General features: G+C 39.6%; 1 protein-coding gene and 1 long non-coding RNA gene across 32 annotated transcripts in view; one reads left to right on the forward strand and one right to left on the reverse strand.

Annotated features, from left to right (window-relative positions):
• Positions 1–20,018, reverse strand: part of LOC129775235 (basement membrane-specific heparan sulfate proteoglycan core protein) — a 220,014-nt gene that overhangs the window by 45,855 nt on the left and 154,141 nt on the right. For all 31 annotated transcript variants that reach the window (XM_055779700.1, XM_055779686.1, XM_055779689.1 and 28 more), the window contains 3 exons: positions 19,809–19,956; positions 15,991–16,171; positions 14,958–15,928 (listed from right to left, as the gene is read on the reverse strand). In XM_055779700.1, the coding sequence (XP_055635675.1) occupies positions 14,958–15,928; positions 15,991–16,171; positions 19,809–19,956 (1,300 nt within the window). The remainder of the gene's footprint in view (positions 1–14,957; positions 15,929–15,990; positions 16,172–19,808; positions 19,957–20,018) is intronic.
• Positions 3,819–4,604, forward strand: LOC129775240 (uncharacterized). Its single transcript, XR_008742896.1, has 3 exons — positions 3,819–3,952; positions 4,020–4,270; positions 4,337–4,604. It is a non-coding gene; the product is annotated as an uncharacterized LOC129775240 (long non-coding RNA).

Here is a 20,018-nt window from a genome sequence, read left to right on the forward strand (position 1 = left end):
CATGTGAAAGAGTTTAATTGAATGTTTTCTATCCATGTAACACTGTGACCAAATATGTTTCAATCAAGTGCTATTAACAGGTGGTTATCGAGTTGGCATTAACCACTGGTGGGCTTCCAGTATCGAGGAAAATGTGGAAATAACTAATCGTTACTGAAAATAATCTGCCAGTTCCTCTGGGAATTTTCTATCCATGTAACACTGTGACCAAATATGTTTCAATCAAGTGCTATTAACAGGTGGTTATCGAGTTGGCATTAACCAATGGTGGGCTTCCAGTATCGAGGAAAATGTGGAAATATCTAATCGTTACTGAAAATAATCTGCCAGTTCCTTTGGGAATTTTCAAAATATATTCATGTGAAAGAGTTTAATTGAATGTTTTCTATCCATGTTACACTGTGACCAAATATGTTTCAATCAAGTGCTATTAACAGGTGGTTATCGAGTTGGCATTAACCAATGGTGGGCTTCCAGTATCGAGGAAAATGTGGAAATATCTAATCGTTACTGAAAATAATCTGCCAGTTCCTTTGGGAATTTTCAAAATATATTCATGTGAAAGAGTTTAATTGAATGTTTTATATCCATGTAACACTGTGACCAAATACATTTGGTTTTGTGGTTTTTCAATAAATCGCAATCAACAGGATAGCTTCTGAAGATTATTCTTCCCCATCAGTAGGATATTTCCGTATCCAATATTGGATGCATAAAACCTTGTACCTCCAACGTAACGCTCTCGTTTTCGAAGTTCTCCAAATATTCATTCATTCAGAATGAATTCAGATTCAACTTCATACAAATGATCTCTATATCAACGAGAGTCCTACGTCACCCTTGCGGTTATACCATAGATATAACCCACTTCCTGTTTTTTTGTGTTGATTAAATTTTTCATTGAATGAAGCAATTTCCGAATCCAATTATATATATCTGCTTTGTGAGTAAAAAGATTGTATAATGTCATGTAAGGTCAATTCATGCATTGTGATAGATTATGAGCTTCGTTACAAGTAAATTTAATGACAGACCTTTTACGTTTGGAATGGTGCCTAGGGCAAAATATGTGAACGGAAGAATTATCAAACGATTATTTTATTTTACATTTCCCTCTGAAGTTTGAATCTCTCAAGTGTACGTACTTCTCGAACCGCGAGTTTGGTACTCGGTTTCAATTTCGACATGTATGTCGAACGCATACTGTTTAATCACTAGGCATTATCGCAGCAAATGGTTATCAACATTTTGCCTAATCACCAAATGGTGTGCGTAGAAATTCAGTGAGCAGAAGATATGAAGGCATATCCTTCAATGCAATCTTGAATAACCGAACCGAAGCGTTGTGTTCGTACTCGATTTTGTAATCCGTGTTAGAAAAACACTTTTCGGTGTGCAAAAAAACCTGCGGGTGCAGAAGTACCCCCGGCTTGCATGAATCAACAACTCCCACCTCTACTTTTTATACTATAGAGGAATTAAACTTGAAATTTCATTCGCCTCTAGTGTCTGCACGATTGTACCAGGTTCTAAGTTTAGGAGACCGTGTTAAGGAAACATATTCTAGTCTGCACAAAGACAAGAGACAAAAGTACTCGCAGTTTGCATGTATTTGCAAAGGAAGGAAGGTTTTGTATTATAGAGACTTTAAACTTTTTCAGTTCATTCGGCTCTAGCCTTGAGAAAGGCTCTTGGAAAACTTTATTCTACTCCTGCACTACACCACCACCCTTATTGCCTTGAGGAAGGCACTCGATCTTTCGCCGTCCAGCTCGTCCAGCAACGATGTTGTCCAGTCGGTGTCCACACAAAGAATGTTTATGCAAAGCCAATTTTCTCAGACATCTTGGTTTTGAAGTCTGTGTTAGGCAAACACATTTTAGTCGGAACAAAATTATCCCCGGCTTGCATGTATTTGCAATGCCAATTTCCTATGCTCCTTAGATTTAAAGTCTGTGATAGGGGAACACAGTTCAGTCGGAACAAAAATACCCCCGACCTGCATGAATTTGCAATGTCAATTTCTCCAACGCTGCTTGGTTTTGACGTCTGTGTTAGGGAACACATTTCGGTGAGAGCAAAAGTCCCCATACTTTCATGTATTTGCAATGCCGATTTCAACAAGGCTGCTTGGTTTTGATGGATGTGTTGAGGAAACCGTAAATCGGGCCAATCGAAACGAGGCAGTTAGGGCGTTTAGATAACGCTTAACATTTTACAGTTATTCAAATGTTTATCTAATGAAAAATAACATTTTATTAATGGCGATAGAAGCGTAGAAATATTTCCTATCAATTGATGCAAACAACTTTCCGATCCAGTAAGAAATGTTCGAGTAATAAGCATTCGAAATCTTTCATTTTTTCCTGCATGTTCAGAGTTTAGGTTTTCATTTTACCCCCCCCCCCCCATATACTCCGGTTAAACGTAATCCCACGTCAATATGTATGATACTATTCTTCGAGGTATATATAACCACTATGTATAGGATAAATTCAGGCATATGTAAACGCTGGTGAATTTCTCACTGGAGAGAAATCACTAAAGTTGGATGCAGTCCTACTTCATGTGAATAAATTCACTGAAAATGTGAATATATTCAGTATATAAGTTCGCGCTAGTGTAAACGGTTGATGCGATTTCTATAAATCTCATCATATTTCTTCACATGAATATATCACGAGATCATACCCACCGTAAAAGAAACGTCAGTTGTATTTTGTTTTGTTTATCCTCGAGTTGTGTCGATACACCCAGAAAATGGATTACTAAAAAATGCTTCCAGATCTTTTGTAATGCAAACAGAAGAATGTACAAATTTTCTGTGAATATTACCAATCGTTTGTAATGCGGGCGCTACACGATTCGTCCAACGTTTCACTCGAATGTTGGACTCAAACATTTGACTCGATGAATCGACAAATGTTGTAACCAAGGCGCCTAGAAGTATATCCTAAGGTGAGGCCGTTTCATCACTAAGTTGGTTAGGGAGCGGTATATGAAAACAGTACGGAGGAAAGCAGAAGGGAAATTTTTTGCTTGAAGCGTGAAAGAGACAGACTGATCACGAGCGAGCTTGGGCACAAGCGTTTTGTGTTTTGTTTACAAACAAAACACAGTAGACTTCCAAGATGGCTGAAGAGTGGTTTTAGCAAGTTGGCCCACCTTAGGATATATTTATAGGCGCCTTGGTTGTGACGAATGTGCTGCTACACAGTGAAGTGAATGTTCGATTCAATGCAATCGGTCCAAACAATCGGTGAGTATTTGGATCGAATGTTTGTTGTTTTTATTTACCATCAAAAACGTTAGGAAACTGGATGATGATGCGAGTATTGAAATTGCTGCCATAGCAATTGTACTGATATCGGGATGTAAATTAAAAATGCTTGAAATCAACATTATTAAACTGCAATATTTTGCTGAATATTTTGAATTTTATGAATCAATTTCATAGTTCCTTCATCTAAAACTTGTAAACAAACCAATCTGTCAAAGATAGGTTCGGACGAATTGTGTAGCGGTGTATCGGATGTAATCGAGTGTCGAATCAACGAATGACAAACATCCTTTGACTCGCGTTGGAAGGTAATCCACAACAAACGGATTACCTTCCAACGAGAATATTCGACGCTCGACATTGGAGGCTCGTAGTTCGTCCTACACGATGCGTCTAACCATCGAGCGCCCAATATTCGGGGGGTGTTCGTAGCATCGTGAGGCGCCGGTTTAAAATGAATGTCAGATGCAATACACATCCCTACCAACGATGGATTCATTTTACTTCACGGTATTAGTAACTTTTACGATTGTCATTACTGGCAACCGCGAGGAAAATGTAAATATAACTTCATTAGCCTAATTACCAAGTTTTTAATTGAGTTGCACGGTACTACTTTCCAATATTTATTTCTTCACAGAAGAAGGTCGTATTCACTCAGATTCGGGACAGGTAAGTAATATTCTTGAAAATCAATTCAATTTATGTTCTTTAATTAATATTGATACATATTGGATAGCAATGATTTGTGCTCGTCTGCTGCGGGAGAATGCGGAGACATTACTTCAATAATAAGGAATCTGGGTACTTCGATACACAAAATCGAGCCCTTTTGGATTTGGTCAAGGACAACTTCATAAACGTTTTGCAGACGATTGTGATTGGTGGTTAGCCTCACTTAATTCCGCCTGGGTTTTGTCAGCTTCGTGATATCTCCCGAATGTGTTTGGCTGAGAAGTAATTACACGCTGGTCCTGGGAGATGATAATGGTGAGAATTGAGTAGTCTGTCGTAGCTATTTGTAGTAATAATTGCGTATTTTGTTCTAATTTGTAGTCATGGATCAGACCCAATCGATGCAGGATAAGATGTCGATAGTTTAGATAGTAATGAATAGATAGTAATGAACACGAGACAATAAATATATAAAGATACATACAAAAGCTCAATAAGTTTATAACAATATATGCATAAAGGTTAGGTTAACATAACATGTTTAGGGTATATGTTAAACCGACTGCTTATACTGGGTTACCGACTTGTTGAACCGACTGCTTATACTGGGTTATACTGGCCGATTTGACATTTGTTTACCATTGTTATCGCGTAATATGTTTACTGAGTATTGGTAATAAATTTACTGAGTATTGGTAACATTTACCAAAAAGCTCGTCATGTATACCAATTTTTTGGGAGAGTGTATGATCGGCGATTATGATGAACTCGCGAACATTGGAATCGCTATTTATACAAAAAAGATCGTGAAGTGTAAACCAGAATAACATCGGTGGATGAATTCGGTGTATTGATAATGAATTCTACCAAATGTTTACAGTGGCGTGTATTCCGGAATAACGTTGTACTCACTACACATTGTTTTCACGTGTAGTGTACTGTCTTACTCGTTTGAATACACCCATACCTCGCTATACGGCCGCTCGTTATAATTGATTTGTTATACGGCTTTTTTCCTTAGCGACCAAGGAACGTATCTAGGCCGTAAAGCGAGGTATGGGTGTAGTGAGAAATATTTAGAATCATTTTTCATGAGCAGTTTCTACAATATTGATGAATAAGAATATCTTCTATATCTCAGAACAAACCCGAATTTATCTCGGGTAATTTGATGCACGAGACATGAGGTTTGATTCAATTATTCAAACAGAAACTGGTCAGCACTTTTTTAATAGTCTTTCATTCAAAAATGTCTTCAAAACAATACCGTTGAAAATATCTATAACGTAAAAAGCTATAACTATCGTCCTGATTCTGGTCTGGTCCGCCAATTGTGAATGTTTGAATTGCAAAAACTAGATCTGCAATGTGGCAAAACCTTTACAGTTATTATTTTATATTCAAAATATCAACAAATCAATGTTATGCATAATCAATCAGAATGATCGTATTTGGGCCAGTGGCATCCATTGCCATTTTATGGTATTGCAACTCTCTCCTAGTCCAATCCTAAAGATAGAAACAAAAAAAATCTGTTCATTCAGGACAATCGGAAGTAGTCCTTCGCCATGTTCCAATGGACCTACGGGAGCTACATTTTTAATCCTTAATTACATCCCATAGAGCATTTACCGAATCCAAATAAACAAATTTACGTCCTCTGGATACGTCAGAATTTCGTTCTAGAAAGGCCACCAGGCGGGTAAATTGCCGTTTGTTTATCTTTTGTTTCTTAAACAAAACAAGATAATATTCAAAATATTAGCAAAAAAGCTAAATAAATACGAAATTAAACTTACTCCATTCCGCGCGACTAGCTTTCACCATCTAAAACACAACTGACAAATATACCTGTTTTTCTCCGTGACATGACAGTATCGTAGTATTCATAATACACCGAGTTCATCGAAGTTGTCACGACGGATGAACTCTTCTGGATTCTACACACACGGTGATAGCCGTAATAACGATGTGTAAAATTCACTTCGTTTTCACCGTGAAGTGACGTTCGGTCGGCCAAAGTGTCGGAAATAACAGTTTATTATATAAAGAAGGCTTGGGAAAGTAATAAACTATACGAAGAAATACAAGTGCCGTTCCAATACCACTGAACGAAGCAGGGTATAAAGTAAACAAAAAATGATTAAAAAGAATCCAGCGAGATCAATGAGGTCCATGGCTCGGGAAATCGGGTGTTCGGACTTCTCAATCCGGCGACGTCATGTCGTCATGTCAATGAAGTTTCCAACCCATATTATGGTTCTAGGAGTAGTCTCCAGCGAGGGGGATGTAATGTTCCGGTTTTCTTTGTCAAGGGATGAAGGTAACAGCCGATGTATACTCGAAGATTCTGCAGGATGTTACGAAAAAAAATAAACCACAAAACATTCATCGCATATATCACTGACTTGTGTAAATTTTCTAAAACATGTCGTTTAGTGCAAAAATTGGCCACACACCCTGTATTGCTTTGACTCAAAATCACGATCATATATATATATATATATATATATATATATATATATATATATATATATATATATATATATATATATATATATATATATATATATATATATATATATATATATATATATATATATCTGTTAGGAATAAGGGAACTGTGGAAAATGAGGGCTCTGTAGAGGAAAATAGAAATACATGTGGACGCTAGTATGCTACTGACAAGAAGAAAGTTTTACTAACGTTTTTGTTACAATCGATATGACGTTACGCAGTGTTACCAGAAAGGCTCATGTTCAGTCGATGCAAGTCGAACCGGGGGGTTCAACACTCCTCCTCTACGCCTAATGATTTGATGCCAAACGCCTCCCACCGTTGCCGAAGTCTCAGAGCTTGTAACTGCTTCGTTAGAAAATCAGCTTCCATGTGTTTGGTCGTGCAATATTGCAGTTGTATGATGTCGTCTCGAACTATACATTGACGAAGTTATATTTAGTGTCGATGTGTTTTGCATTGTGTTCGGATTGATCTCCTCGAGTCAATGCAATAAAACTCTGGTTGTCCTCGTTAACCAGGATTGGAGGAACCAGGTATACATCAACACCAATTATAGTGATTTTCAACACATTTGGCTGGTTCTTCACTTACATCGACCCCAAACATCAACTGCTGGATCCACTTTATCTCCTGCATGCACTCCGCTAGCGCCACGTATTTAGCGTCGGTGCTAGACAAGGCCACGCACTTCTGTTTGTGGCAACCCCATCCGATGAGTCCGCCACCGAATTTAAACAAAGATCCAGAATTTGACTTGTGGTCGCTGATGTCGCCTGCCCAGTTGGCATCCATAAAACACTCAAGCCTAGATGCAACACCGTGTCTGGTGTGCTTTTGAGGTAACGCAATATGTGCTTGGCCTTGTTCCAATCCGCCTCGGCTTCTGAACTTTTCTGCCCAGAATCGACGTAGCAATAAAGACATGAGGTCTGGTGAAAGCCTATATTAGACCTCGATATGCTTTCGGTGAATCCAACTTTATACCAACCTCATCCTTTTGTTTCAGGAAGCCAGGATTCATCGGGAATTTGGACGGTTTCGCCTCATGCATGCCGAACTGCTCTAGAACTCGCTCTAAATAGGTCAGCTGGTATATGCAGTAGTGCCCGTTCTTCATATGAACACGTATTCCGAGGAAAAATTGCAGGTTATCCAAGACGCTGATCGTTAAATTTCGTTTCGGTTTTTCGACCACCTCAGCGAACTATGCCGAATGTAAAGGCACGGATCTGCCGTCGGCTAGTTGAAGCCCATATATTTCAATACCTCGTCGAGCTTCATGGCTGCCTGTTTGGGTCCGTAGATGCTGCGTCGCAACCGACAGACTTCGTTTTGCCTTCCGCTCTCATATCTCGGAGGCTGACACATGAAGATCTCTTCCTGTAGCTGGCCGTGAATATAGGCCGTTTTGATGTCTACGTGCTTTGTTCCGCTTCGCTTCCGCTTGCTTGTCACTTCCAGCATCGTTCGGAACGTAAGCTGCGGCACTACGGGGGCGAAAACCAGATCGTCCTAAATTTTTGGCAGAGGCAGAGACAGCGTTTTGAACCGAACCAAACTGCCTTTCTCATTTGACTTACACTTTAAAATTTATTTTGATCCGATGGCTTTACAGCCTGGATGCAATTCTGCCAGCTCTCAATTACCGTTGTCACAATGAGACTGCATTTCTTCTACCGTCGCTGATTTCCACTCAGCGCGAAGTCAGTTGCTGTCATTGTCATGCCAAAATACTTGCCGCAGCCATTTTGCGATCGATATCATATTTCCGTCTAGATTAGGGACATACATTACACCTCGTAGTGTTAGTTCGATAGTCTCTCCCCTGTCACTCACACACTTGATCATGTAATCGCCAACACTTTTCACTACCATCCGCGACGATTACACTCGAACGCTTACTTTGATCCAAAGCAGTGAACGCACTCTTGTCACTACATATGTGCGATGTAGCACCCGAGTCGACCAAGCTCGTATAAGCAACAATAAAACTGTCAGGCTGACGCACCATGAACGTGAACGATCTGGCTTCGTTTTCGCGCACTTGTTTTACTTTTAATTTTTGACGTAGAACTACGTCTTTCATTAAGGGTGTCAAATCAGAAAACAGGTCACGTTTTTATGAAATAAAGTTAACGTTAATAACTATTTTTGCCGCGAAACGGATTTTGGCGATTTACATACTAAACGAATCGGCAATTCCGTAAGATTTGTTTAATATGCCATACAATAGAATCCCCTGGTTATTAAATGGTTAAAATTCATGAAAACTTTAAGTGCTTCTATTTTCATTTGTTCTGTCCATTTGAGTGCTTTCCCGAACAGAGATATCAATAACGAGCAACTTATCGACGACCAACGGAGGAGAAATCGTAGGATTTAAAGTCTCCGTGAACAAAGGAAAAGAAGAAGAATGAAGGGGAATACTTGCCTAGAGTATAAACAGTGGATCTCGCTGAGGCAAACTTTAGAGGCGAATGAACTGCAAAGTTTAAAGCCTCTTAAAAACAAAGAAAGAAGAAGGCAAACTTTCATTCGGCATCGGACTGTTGAGTAATCTAGTTCACTTTGCTTTCGCTGCGCTTCGATCTAAGATTGGACCCAACCAGTGGTAATCCAACTTGGAAATCGTCGTTTGATTTTTCGGTTCGTTTTTCGCGTTATTCGTATCATGTGTTCTTCTTTCCGCGTCATAAATTGGACGCTTCGCGTAGTGTGCGATGAGCAAGAAGAAGAGGAAGGCAGGCTCGAGCCCTGCAAAAAAAGGAACGCATTGCCAGGGGCAATAAAATTTCGAGGTAAGCGTCATCTAATGATGCACGCGGTGTTGGTGCAGTGAAAAGCGCTCGCGCTGAACCGAGCCTTCGCAAATGTGACATCGCACCGAACAACAGCGATGTAGGCGATTTCGGCGCGTCGGTCGAAAATGTAAACGCCCAGGCAGCAACCAAAATCAAGCTCCCCCCGCTGGTGGTGAAGGCGGTCGCTCTTGACAAACTCATCAGCGAATTCGCATCGATGGGTGTTACAGCATAGTACAAGCTGTGTGGCATAATTCAGTCTTTTTCCAAGCAGTTAACATTGTTTATTTTCCGTCTTCATAAGGGCTTCGTTGGTACCTTTGAGAATGCATCAATGCATTAAACTGACGTTATGGCGAAGCAGACGTTAAGGTTTTGCACTAAAAAATTATTTGGGAATACCAAGTATCTTGAGTATCTTGAATGGAATGTTATAAGTTATTTGGGTTCGCGTGCCAGTCGCAAAACTGCCTTCAACTAGGACTGCATTTGCGCTAATATTGATCATAATGAAGCATTGCTACTGTTTTCGAGGTTGTTATTAACAAAAAGAGTTTATTTCTTGTTTAGTCATCAAGAAAGTAAATGTTCTGGAATTTTGTATGTGATAAGGTTTCGCTTACCAGTAGCAAAACTTCCTCCACTAAGGGTGACAGCTGCGCTTCTTTCGAGCATGAGAAAGTAATGTAACTCTTTTCGAGGCCAGTAATATTAACAGAAGCGTTTCTTTTGAGAATAGCGCAAAATGATGAGAAATGTTTATATTGCTAGTAGTTTCAAGCCACCAATGTGTATGCACTCTGTATGCTCTGTATGCATGCTATGGTGAACGCTTGTTTGGCGCTTGGTTTACGCTTAGTTTGTACGAACGATATCTAGAGGTGCGATTCCTTTGAGGCAATACTAAATAACATGTAGCATGATATTTGATACTTGCAAGTGTTGTCATTGTTGTTGTTTACATGCGGTGCCAAAGATATATTGATGTATTTATGAGATATGGAATAATGGTGCTGGTGCAACATGTATATAATCGACTGTAGCCGAGTCTATGTCAATTTCGAAAAAGGCCACCGGAATAGCCTTCGAGGTAAATTTTCAATGCATTGACATGAAATAAATTGCGAAATCCGATTGTTTTGCGAGGGCAAGAATGAATCATCAATCAATTATCGTCAACTGATTCTACAATGAAAAAACCATTTCATAGATTATTCTACTAAGCAGTTGTTTCTAAAATTTCACAGCATTATAGAATAATATCCGAAGGTATAAACAAGCGACTTATATAAAATAACAGCGTAGTTCTACGGCAACAATGCGGTCGTATCTTGGACACAACCTCCTATAATTTTTTCGGATTGCTCTTTTTCTTGTTATCATCACTTTCGCTGCTGTTTTTCCGTGCCAGGAACTCCTTGCAGTCGCGCTTCTTGTGTCCGGCATGACCGCAAAAAAAAAAAAACATACACCTATCGATTCCGCTTCATTCTTTGCCTCCAGCACCCGCTCCTGCTGAAGCTTCCCGCCATACAGTTTCTCGCTTTCGTCGATGAGTTTCGCTCGCACAAGATCCATCGTCAGCTCCTTATCTGATCGGCTCTCCAGCGTGGTTGTGAGAACATCCAATGCCTTCGGTAGACTCCGCAAAATCATGGCCACTTGCAAGCTCACGGATAATCTCTCTCCCGAATTCTCCAACAGGGAATAGAGTTCCTCTGTACCGTACAAAAACTCTTCCGTATTCACACCTTCGCGGTAATTCGTGTTGCAAATTTCCTTCAAAAGCGAAGACCACATGCTCTCTCTTATTATCAGCATTTGTAGTTTGAAAGCCCATGAACGATAGTTCTTGTTGTTAAGTCGGATGAAGCTGACCTTCGAAGAATCCATCTTGATTTCCGCGAAGGTTTTTTTCGGAGAAAACCCCTTCCGCGATGATTTCTCCACCGCACTGCGTACTTTTCCGGACAAAACATTTCTCCCGTACTGAGAAAAACTATTTTTCGCATCGCGTCGAACGCTTCTGATTTAGGAATCATGAAACTGTGGAAAATGAGGGCTCAGTAGAGGAAAATAGAAATAGGTGTGGACGCTAGAGATGGGCAAACCGTTCACGAACGGTACGAAAGAACTAGTTCGCCGAAAAGAGTGAACGAGCGGTCGTTCTTTTTCAAAGAACGATAGTTCTCCCCACGAACTGATTGCGAGCGAACGGTTTGTGAACGAACTGATTCCGTAAGAACGGTTTGCGAGTGAACTGTTTGGGAGTGAACTGTTGGAGAGTGAACTGTTTGTGAACGAACTGTTTGCGAGTGAACTGTATGGGAAAGAACTGATTGAGAGTGAACTGTTTGGGAACGAACTGTTTGAGAACGAAGTGTTTGCGGACAAATTGTTTGCGAACGAACGAGTGCAGCTGAACTGATTTGCGCTGGGCGGAATGGATAAATATAACGAGAACGCTTGTAAGGAAAATAAAACGATTTGTCATTTATGAGCAAAATGCGTGTAACGCAGGGTTTATTTTGTTAATGTATTCTCAATTTTGGGTTAAAAATTAAATTAGATTCTCGTAGTTTTAAAAGCAAAACTTCATATACATATCATATACTTTCTATTTATCAGAAAAAATCTGGGGGAAGCTGGGGCGATTCATGGAATAAGTAAAATACAATTTTATAGTGAGGGTATGTTGAGAAAAAAGTTTTTTCGTTGCTTTCAATTCATTGTTTGGCCAATTGCGTGAACCTGTGTGTTGTCCAAAAAGAGAATATGAAAAATTGCACATATTTTGTGAGCATCAAATTATTACATAAACTTTTGTCGACCGATAAACATATTTTCACATACAGTTTGCGACTTTTAATGAAGCAGCTTATCTTTCCCCACTAAATTTCAAAAATATAAATCCCATACATACACTATCCAATCCAACGATATCAATATTGATGCTGCTGTCTATTGATGTTGGGTTCCAGCTAACATTCTATGTTGTTCTTAATATCGCTGAACGAAAGAGCGAAAGAACGGTTCAAAAGAACTGATTCACTTAGATGAACGGTTAGTGAGTGAACCGTTCATCAAAGTGAACTGTTTTGCCCATCTCTAGTGGACGCTAGTACACTACTGACAAGAAGAGTTTTATTAACGTTTTTGTTACAATTGATATGATGTTACCCAGTGTTGCCAGAAGGGCTCTTGTTCAGTCGATGCAAGTCGAACTGGGGGCGTTCAACAATGGCTAGGGTAACATGTGTATCGAGGATCAAGTATGGAAAAGTTCATTCGCTCATTTCTCTACACCCAGTTATAAATCACTCTTGTATCCGCTTGGAATAATCATGGCGAAAAGAATGCAGCAAGCAATCGTGAGATTGCACGATGAATCATTTTACACTACCCGACCATCTTCATTCGGGACCGAGATTGAACATAACAAAACAAAAAGTGGAAAACAACATTCAATGTATGAATACTCCTTTGGGAGGATCACACGAAACAAAATAACGAGTGAGTCAAAATAGACTTAATCTGCGTGTATGTATGACTTTATTTTCCCTTGTACTCTCATCCTTGTCAGCAATCAAATGCATTTATTATCGGCAATGTACATGAATCTACCTTCTCGCAATAATTAGTGTTAATATGGTCTTTTGCGCTGACTTAGATCATTTCATGATGAATCATTTTACACTACCCGACCATCTTCATTCGGGACCGAGATTGAACATAACAAAACAAAAAGTGGAAAACAACATTCAATGTATGAATACTCCTTTGGGAGGATCACACGAAACAAAATAACGAGTGAGTCAAAATAGACTTAATCTGCGTGTATGTATGACTTTATTTTCCCTTGTACTCTCATCCTTGTCAGCAATCAAATGCATTTATTATCGGCAATGTACATGAATCTACCTTTTCGCAATAATTAGTGTTAATATGGTCTTTTGCGCTGGCTTAGATCATTTCATACTAGAAACAAAAAAATGCCATTGCAATAGTGCACAGGAAACAACTCGATTTCAACTATCCACCTATATTTTACTGCCGCGATCGAGGCTCAATTAGAGATGTGCCATCCGCTCATGAGCTGTTCATTCGAATCGCTTCATTATAGTGAGCGGATTCGGATCGGTTCGCAATCAAAACAACGCAGCTCATCAGCTCATTACGGAGCTGTTGAGCTGCTGAGCTGTTGAGCTGATGAGCTGCTGAGCTGTTGAGCTGATGAGCTGTTGAGCTGATGAGCTGTTGAGCTGATGAGCTGCTGAGCTGATGAGCTGCTGAGCTGTTGAGCTGATGAGCTGTTGAGGTGATGAGCTGCTGAGCTGATGAGCAGCTGAGCGGATGAGCTGCTGAGCGGATGAGCTGATGAGCTGTTGAGCTGCTGAGCTGCATAGCTGTGGAGCGCAAAAGCTGCAGAGAGTGTGAATTTTGAGACGCGAAAGAATTTTTCGTCTCCCGCGTTTTATGATATGACGTCAGTTTGTTTTCGTGTGTCCCTCTTCGTTCTTTAGCTTTAGCAGAGATGCCAGATAGGAAAAAGGTTTTTGTTTTGAAGATATTAAATCGTTCGTTACCAAACAAAATAATAAACATTATTATATGCTTGTAAATGAAATTACTATATTATATTGTTATTTGAACATGACTGTTGAAACACATAAATTTATTTCCGCGTGCTGAATCAAAACAATCCAGAAACAACCCGGCATAAAAAAATGGTCTTTTTGTTACCTTTGTCATCGCGAAGAATTATTTCTCGTTGCGCCTATTAGTGGATTTATTTTTATATACTTGGATGCAAAAAATGTCTCGGTAGTTTTATCAAAAGACGTTGTGTCGGCCAATATTTCTGAAGGCATTTTATTTGGCTACTGCTGGTTTTTCTGTTGTTTAAGTTCAGCATATCCTAAGCATCTTCTATGTTGGATTTCAGCATTCAATTTTTGTTTTATATCATATTATTAGAATTCATATTAGTTTTAGTTTGTGTACAATTATATATTAAATTCGTTTTTTGCTTTCCGTCCATTATGAAAATGCACACTATAAAATGTCCCATGGTAGTTATGCAATTTTGTGGACAACCGCAAAATTCAACTGAGCTGAAGAGCTGTTCCAAATGAGCAGCTCTCTTGTATGAGCTGAACGGCTCTGAGCCGCTCACCATGATGAGCTGATTTGCACATCTCTAGGCTCAATGATTGCTATTTGAGTGAAAAACAAATGATTTTACAGAGACACTCGCTGGCTCAAGCTAAAGTTTCCAATTTGATTTTATCACCATCTAACGTCATTCCGAGAGGCAAATGAGAGAATGCAAAATTCTCTGAGAATAGATGAGCGGAATCGAGACAGCATTTTTCCGTATTTTTTGTGAAGATGATAGGTGAATGTTTTCTGTCTCAAATAAATGAGGCATAAACGGAGAATAGACGAGTGAGTTTTATCTGTGAATGAGTGTTGTTGAACGAATTTCGATGCAATTTTGCCCATACTTGTCGAGGATCAGTAACTTATGATCCCGTACCCATTTACTTGCATGAGATGGAAACATAAGGTCTGCAAAACCATGCTGAACCCTACATATTTCGATATTTATTATGATGAGTCATATAACATGAAATTTTGAGATAAAATTTTTTATTCAATCCGCCATAATCGATACTTACTGTTTACGATTACTTCGGCAACTTTCGTAACATTCCCATGTCGGTTGGAAGCGGAACAGTAGTATCTTCCTGCGTCTTCTTGTGTAATTTGAGTGAACTGTAAGTACTGTCCACTCACTCGCGTTCTATCGTGGAGACTCTGTCCATTCTCGCCGTGCCATTGTACCCGGATTGGCTGTTCGCCCGTTGCATTGCAAATGATCGTAACCGTTTCTCCAGAACGTACGATCATTGGCATCGTTGGACTGAAGACGATGCGTGGTGGTTCTATAACTTCTAGCATAATTTGAACTATCGTTGTAGGAGCTTCGGCAATGTCATGAGCAACGCAGTCATATAAACCAGTAGCATCATGTCCGGTGTTTTGTATGATCAGCTGACCATCACGTGGAATGGATCCAATGGGTAATCTGCCTCCGTCAGCTCGTCTCCATTCTGTACGTGCCCCTCTCGATGCTTCATTACACAATAACTCCGATCGTTCACCAAGAACTGCTTTATAGGTGTGTTGTTGAGGTCGATCGTAGATTGGTGGTCTTGGGTAGGTATCTCGATCATCATCGTGATGGCCTAGATCGCCCCGTTTCTTCTCCACTTGAATTGTGATGAATCGTGAATCAGTTCCGGCCGGGTTAGAAGCAACGCATTCATATGTTCCTGAATGCTTAGTCTCCGCTTGATAAATATGGATGTTGGCTGAACCAAGCCCTTCATATTGCGATAGATGTCGGGTGCCAATTTCGAGATATTGCGGAGGTTTCATCACGACATTCGGTTCTGGTTTTCCTCTAGCCGTACATTGAATACTTAATTCATCTCCTTCATACAGTTTGTATTCATCTGCTGATGGAGATATTGTTATTATTGGTGCCAACTGTACTTCGACGGATGCTGTCAATGAAGTAGATCCAGCAGTGTTTTCAGCTCGGCATTCGTATTCACCAGAGTCCTCAATCGTTACCTCGCGCAAACTGAAAGATAACAACTTGAGTGCAACTCCTGCGCAGAATGTATGATTCCAATGTATGCTTACGTTATAACACCAGGATAATCTTGTGTAATTCTTGATGAAAGTGGTCTTCTATCTCTACGCATCCATGTTATGGTTGGATATGGTATTCCTCCGGTTGCACGACATGATAATCTAGTGGATTCACCTACCTTTATCTTTTGGGGTTCATTTGGATACAATTCTAGCACTGGTGGCTCGCGTCCTGTGGGTTAGAGAATGTAAAATTGTATAATTCCCATGGTTTTGCTCAAAGAATCATTTAAGAATTACTGAATGCCTACGTGTGTCGTTTTCGGGAGACAGGAGACGTTTCATAATCTTCTAAGTATGTCCGATATAAAGGGGGTTTAAAAAAAACGCTACAATTTTTTTAAAATAAAACAAAAACTGTTGGATATCAATGAATTTCCTTATTCATGTGAAAGTACATTTGATGCCATTATGGATGGAACTCGTTTTTTTTTTGCATGGCCACCACGGGTACGCTTGCAGAATTTCAGACGCTGAACCCAATTTTCGACGGTTTTCAAGCATAAATCGGCCGATACTTCGATATTTGTACGAAGTTCATCAATCGTCGCTGGCTTGTTGGCATAGATCGTAGACTTCACGTTGCCCTACAGGAAATAGTGTAACGGCGTCAAATCGCACGACCGAGGCGGCAATTGACTGGGCCATTTCGTGAGATAACACGTTCACGGAACTTGGTTTTCAATAAATCGATTGTTTGTTAATTGTTGTTTGTTGTGGTCAAACGGCTTCAGTTCTTACGTCAATACGGTAGTAAATTTTAATAATCTCGACTCGTTGTTCGATATATCTTTCCATTATGAAATGGCAAACCCTACTGAAGAGAAATGTCAAGAGAGCGGGAAAAATATGGCGTCCTTTGCTGTCCCTATCGGTCTACTTTTGTAGCGTCCCTTTTGAAATACTCTTTGTTTTGAAAACGGATGCCAACCGAGAATAATTCCGGATCTTATAGAGGGAATGAAGGTTGAGCTTCACGGAGTAAAAAGACCTTAGTAACGCTTTCCATCACATTGAGTTGTCAAATAAATCGTTAATATATAACGTTTATCCTAGGACTAACCGTTCTCGAGATATAACAAATTTATCCCTTTGAGGTCGTATTTATTTTGGGCAGGGGTTTCGTACTGGTCGGAAATATTTTTACTTAAAGAGCAGTGATACAATGTTTGTGAGATTGTGAAAGATAAACAAGATTTATTGATTTGTGTGTAAGTTTAAGAGATGCATTTACTGAACAATGTTTCCTAACTTGATGTTTTTATATGAACATTATATTTTATATTTCTCTTTAGTGCGGTGATTTTCAACCGGTGGGGAATTCCCCCTAGTGAAGCGCTGGGATTAATTATCGTAAGAGGTGAATTGAGCAAAAAAGGTTGAAATCCACTGCCTTAGTGTAACATCTTTTGAAATAGTTCCCAACATATAGTCCTAGTTTCCGACTGCATGTCCCGCATAAATAAGGGGCGGTCCACATACTACGTGGACACAAAAAGCACATTACCCTCCGTGGACAAGCGTGGACATTGACCAGACCCATTCCCCTGTCGTCCACGTGGACATTATGGAATATTTTTGAATTAAAAATTATCAAGTAATTACCCTTTCAAGTTTGCTTCATGCTAGTTTTAGTTTCTTTATTTATGAAAGAAAAGAAATTTAGGGAAATAAATTTTGGGGAGAACTTTCTCAGGAAGGACTTTTTTTAATGACTTTTCCAATCACACGAATGAGAAGTGAGGAGTTCAAGGATGCATCGAAACCACCGTGATGATTGGTAATTCCAACAAAATAAACGAGCAGTTTCCTCTGTGTGGAGCGAGATTCAAATTTCCACATGCCGTAGATTGGCCGAATACGTTATTTGAATTGATTGAGAAGTAAGGATTGCCGACGAATTATAAACTTGTTGTAATTCGTGCGAAATTTGCTGTTAATTTTGTAAATGACTGATAGTTTTCTATCTAGTTCTGTAGTTATAAAACATTGGTGTTTTGTTTTTCGAATGTTTCGCTCGTGAACAAAACAATAAAGTCAAAATTGCCAATTTAAACGAAAAATGGTATTATACCTTACACTACATACATCATTTCAACCAAGCTCTTACACATCTCTGGAAACTCAAAAAAATTGAGTGGTTCTAACGTGTCATAATGTAATGTATTGTATTAAAATTTTAAAACATGCTCAAATTTCAATACATTACGAAAGTGTACATATTTGGTAAAAGTATTGTAATTTATAGGGATATAGTCCCTAAACTCCGCGAGCGCGTTGTACGGTTCTTCGAAACGCGTGAAAGTCAAGAAAAAAAGTTTACAGTAGACCACTTTTGGGACGAAAATGTGTCAGTGGACACTGTCTAGCGGATTCTGGCAACCTGGAACGTCGAGCGGAAGACCGGTATTGGCCGTCCGGCGAAGATCATGACGAAAAAGAAGAAGTAATCTTTGAAAAAGCTGTTCAACAACAAAGACGGTACGAGTTTGCGTGACGCCGGCCGAAAATTTCGCTGCTCCCATTCCTACATCCATAGAACCCTCAAGCAAGAGGGCATCGTCTGTCGGAAGAAGACTAGGTCCCCAGAGAACGAGCAGATAGCGACCGTGAAATCTCAGTGCTGGTGGATGACGAAGAATTATCGCGGGACGTCGTTCGTGCTGGACGATGAAAGTTATTTACCGCTGACAAAGTCCCACATTTCGAAGCATTTTATTATAACATCGAGATGGCACTACGAATTCTACTGACGCTTCCAGTTACAGTGGCATCGTACGCAGTTTCATCAAGCTTAAATTGATTAAAAATTATCTGCGTTTTCAAATGAACCAAGCCCGATTCAATGACATAACAATTCATTCGATCGACATTCGCTGAGATATGATATTTCTAGCCTTCTAAATTCGATTAAACTGCTCAAAGTGAACATTGGTATGAGTAAGTAGTTTCTTCTTCTTCTTATATGGCACTAACGTTCCTAGAGGAACTCCGCCGTCTCAACGTAGTATTACTTGCGTCATTTTCATTAGTACTTAGTTGAGATTTCTATGCCAAATAACACGCCTTGAATGCATTCTGAGTGGCAAGCTCTAGAATACGCGTGACCACAGTGCAAGTCAGAGGAAATTTCTTTGAAGAAAAATTTCCCCGACCAGAACGGGAATCGAACCCGAACCCCCGGCATGTTAGGTTTGACGCTAACCACTCGGCCACGGGAGCACGAGAGTAAGTAGTTTGCACAATCTAAAAACTAGCGAAAAATCGAAAAAAAATCATAGTTTGCCGAAGGCGCTGTCTATCCTCACTACGCCGCTGCTCGTAAGCAATCTGTGTTGCGTCATCATCTACAGTTTTGTATTAAATTCGTGGGAGCGGACTACGGACTACGGAAAGCGATCAAAACATGTCTACACCAAATAGGCATTCGCTAAGGATTACAGCAACACCAAGTCGTCTATCTGAAGTATATTACAACATAAGCAACGGGAGCGAATAAAATTACGATGGTCAGGTCAATTTTGGAGAGTAACTACGATGTGTATAGACTACTCGAGCACAAGCTCAAAGTTGACTACACTTAACTAATGTATGAATGTGCGTGTAGGAACAGCAAGAGAGTAATATGAATTGCAACCTAAATTATGCATTGAAAATATGCTAAGAAAGCAAATTTCTTTAATTACAGTGGAATCACAGAAAATGATGTTTTCTAGATAATTACCCTTTTCGTCTGACGTTTGCACAAAAAAGAAAACAGGAATTACGGACGTTTTAATGATAAGTTTAATATATAGGGGCATACTTACGATCAACATCGACGATCGTGTATGAACGATCCATGCCTTCGCTATTCTCTGCTACACAAATATAAACACCTCCATTTGCCGGTTGAGCATTCAAAATACGAAGGATATTTCCGGTTTGTTGCACGTTGGGAGCAAATGGTTTTCCACTCTAAAACAGCATCGGTTCCCAATAGTTGATGAGTTTATTCATTTTAGTATCTAAGTATACTA

The sequence above is a fragment of the Toxorhynchites rutilus genome, chromosome 3 (genome assembly GCF_029784135.1).
Source record: "Toxorhynchites rutilus septentrionalis strain SRP chromosome 3, ASM2978413v1, whole genome shotgun sequence".
Classification (NCBI taxonomy): Eukaryota; Metazoa; Arthropoda; class Insecta; order Diptera; family Culicidae; genus Toxorhynchites; species Toxorhynchites rutilus.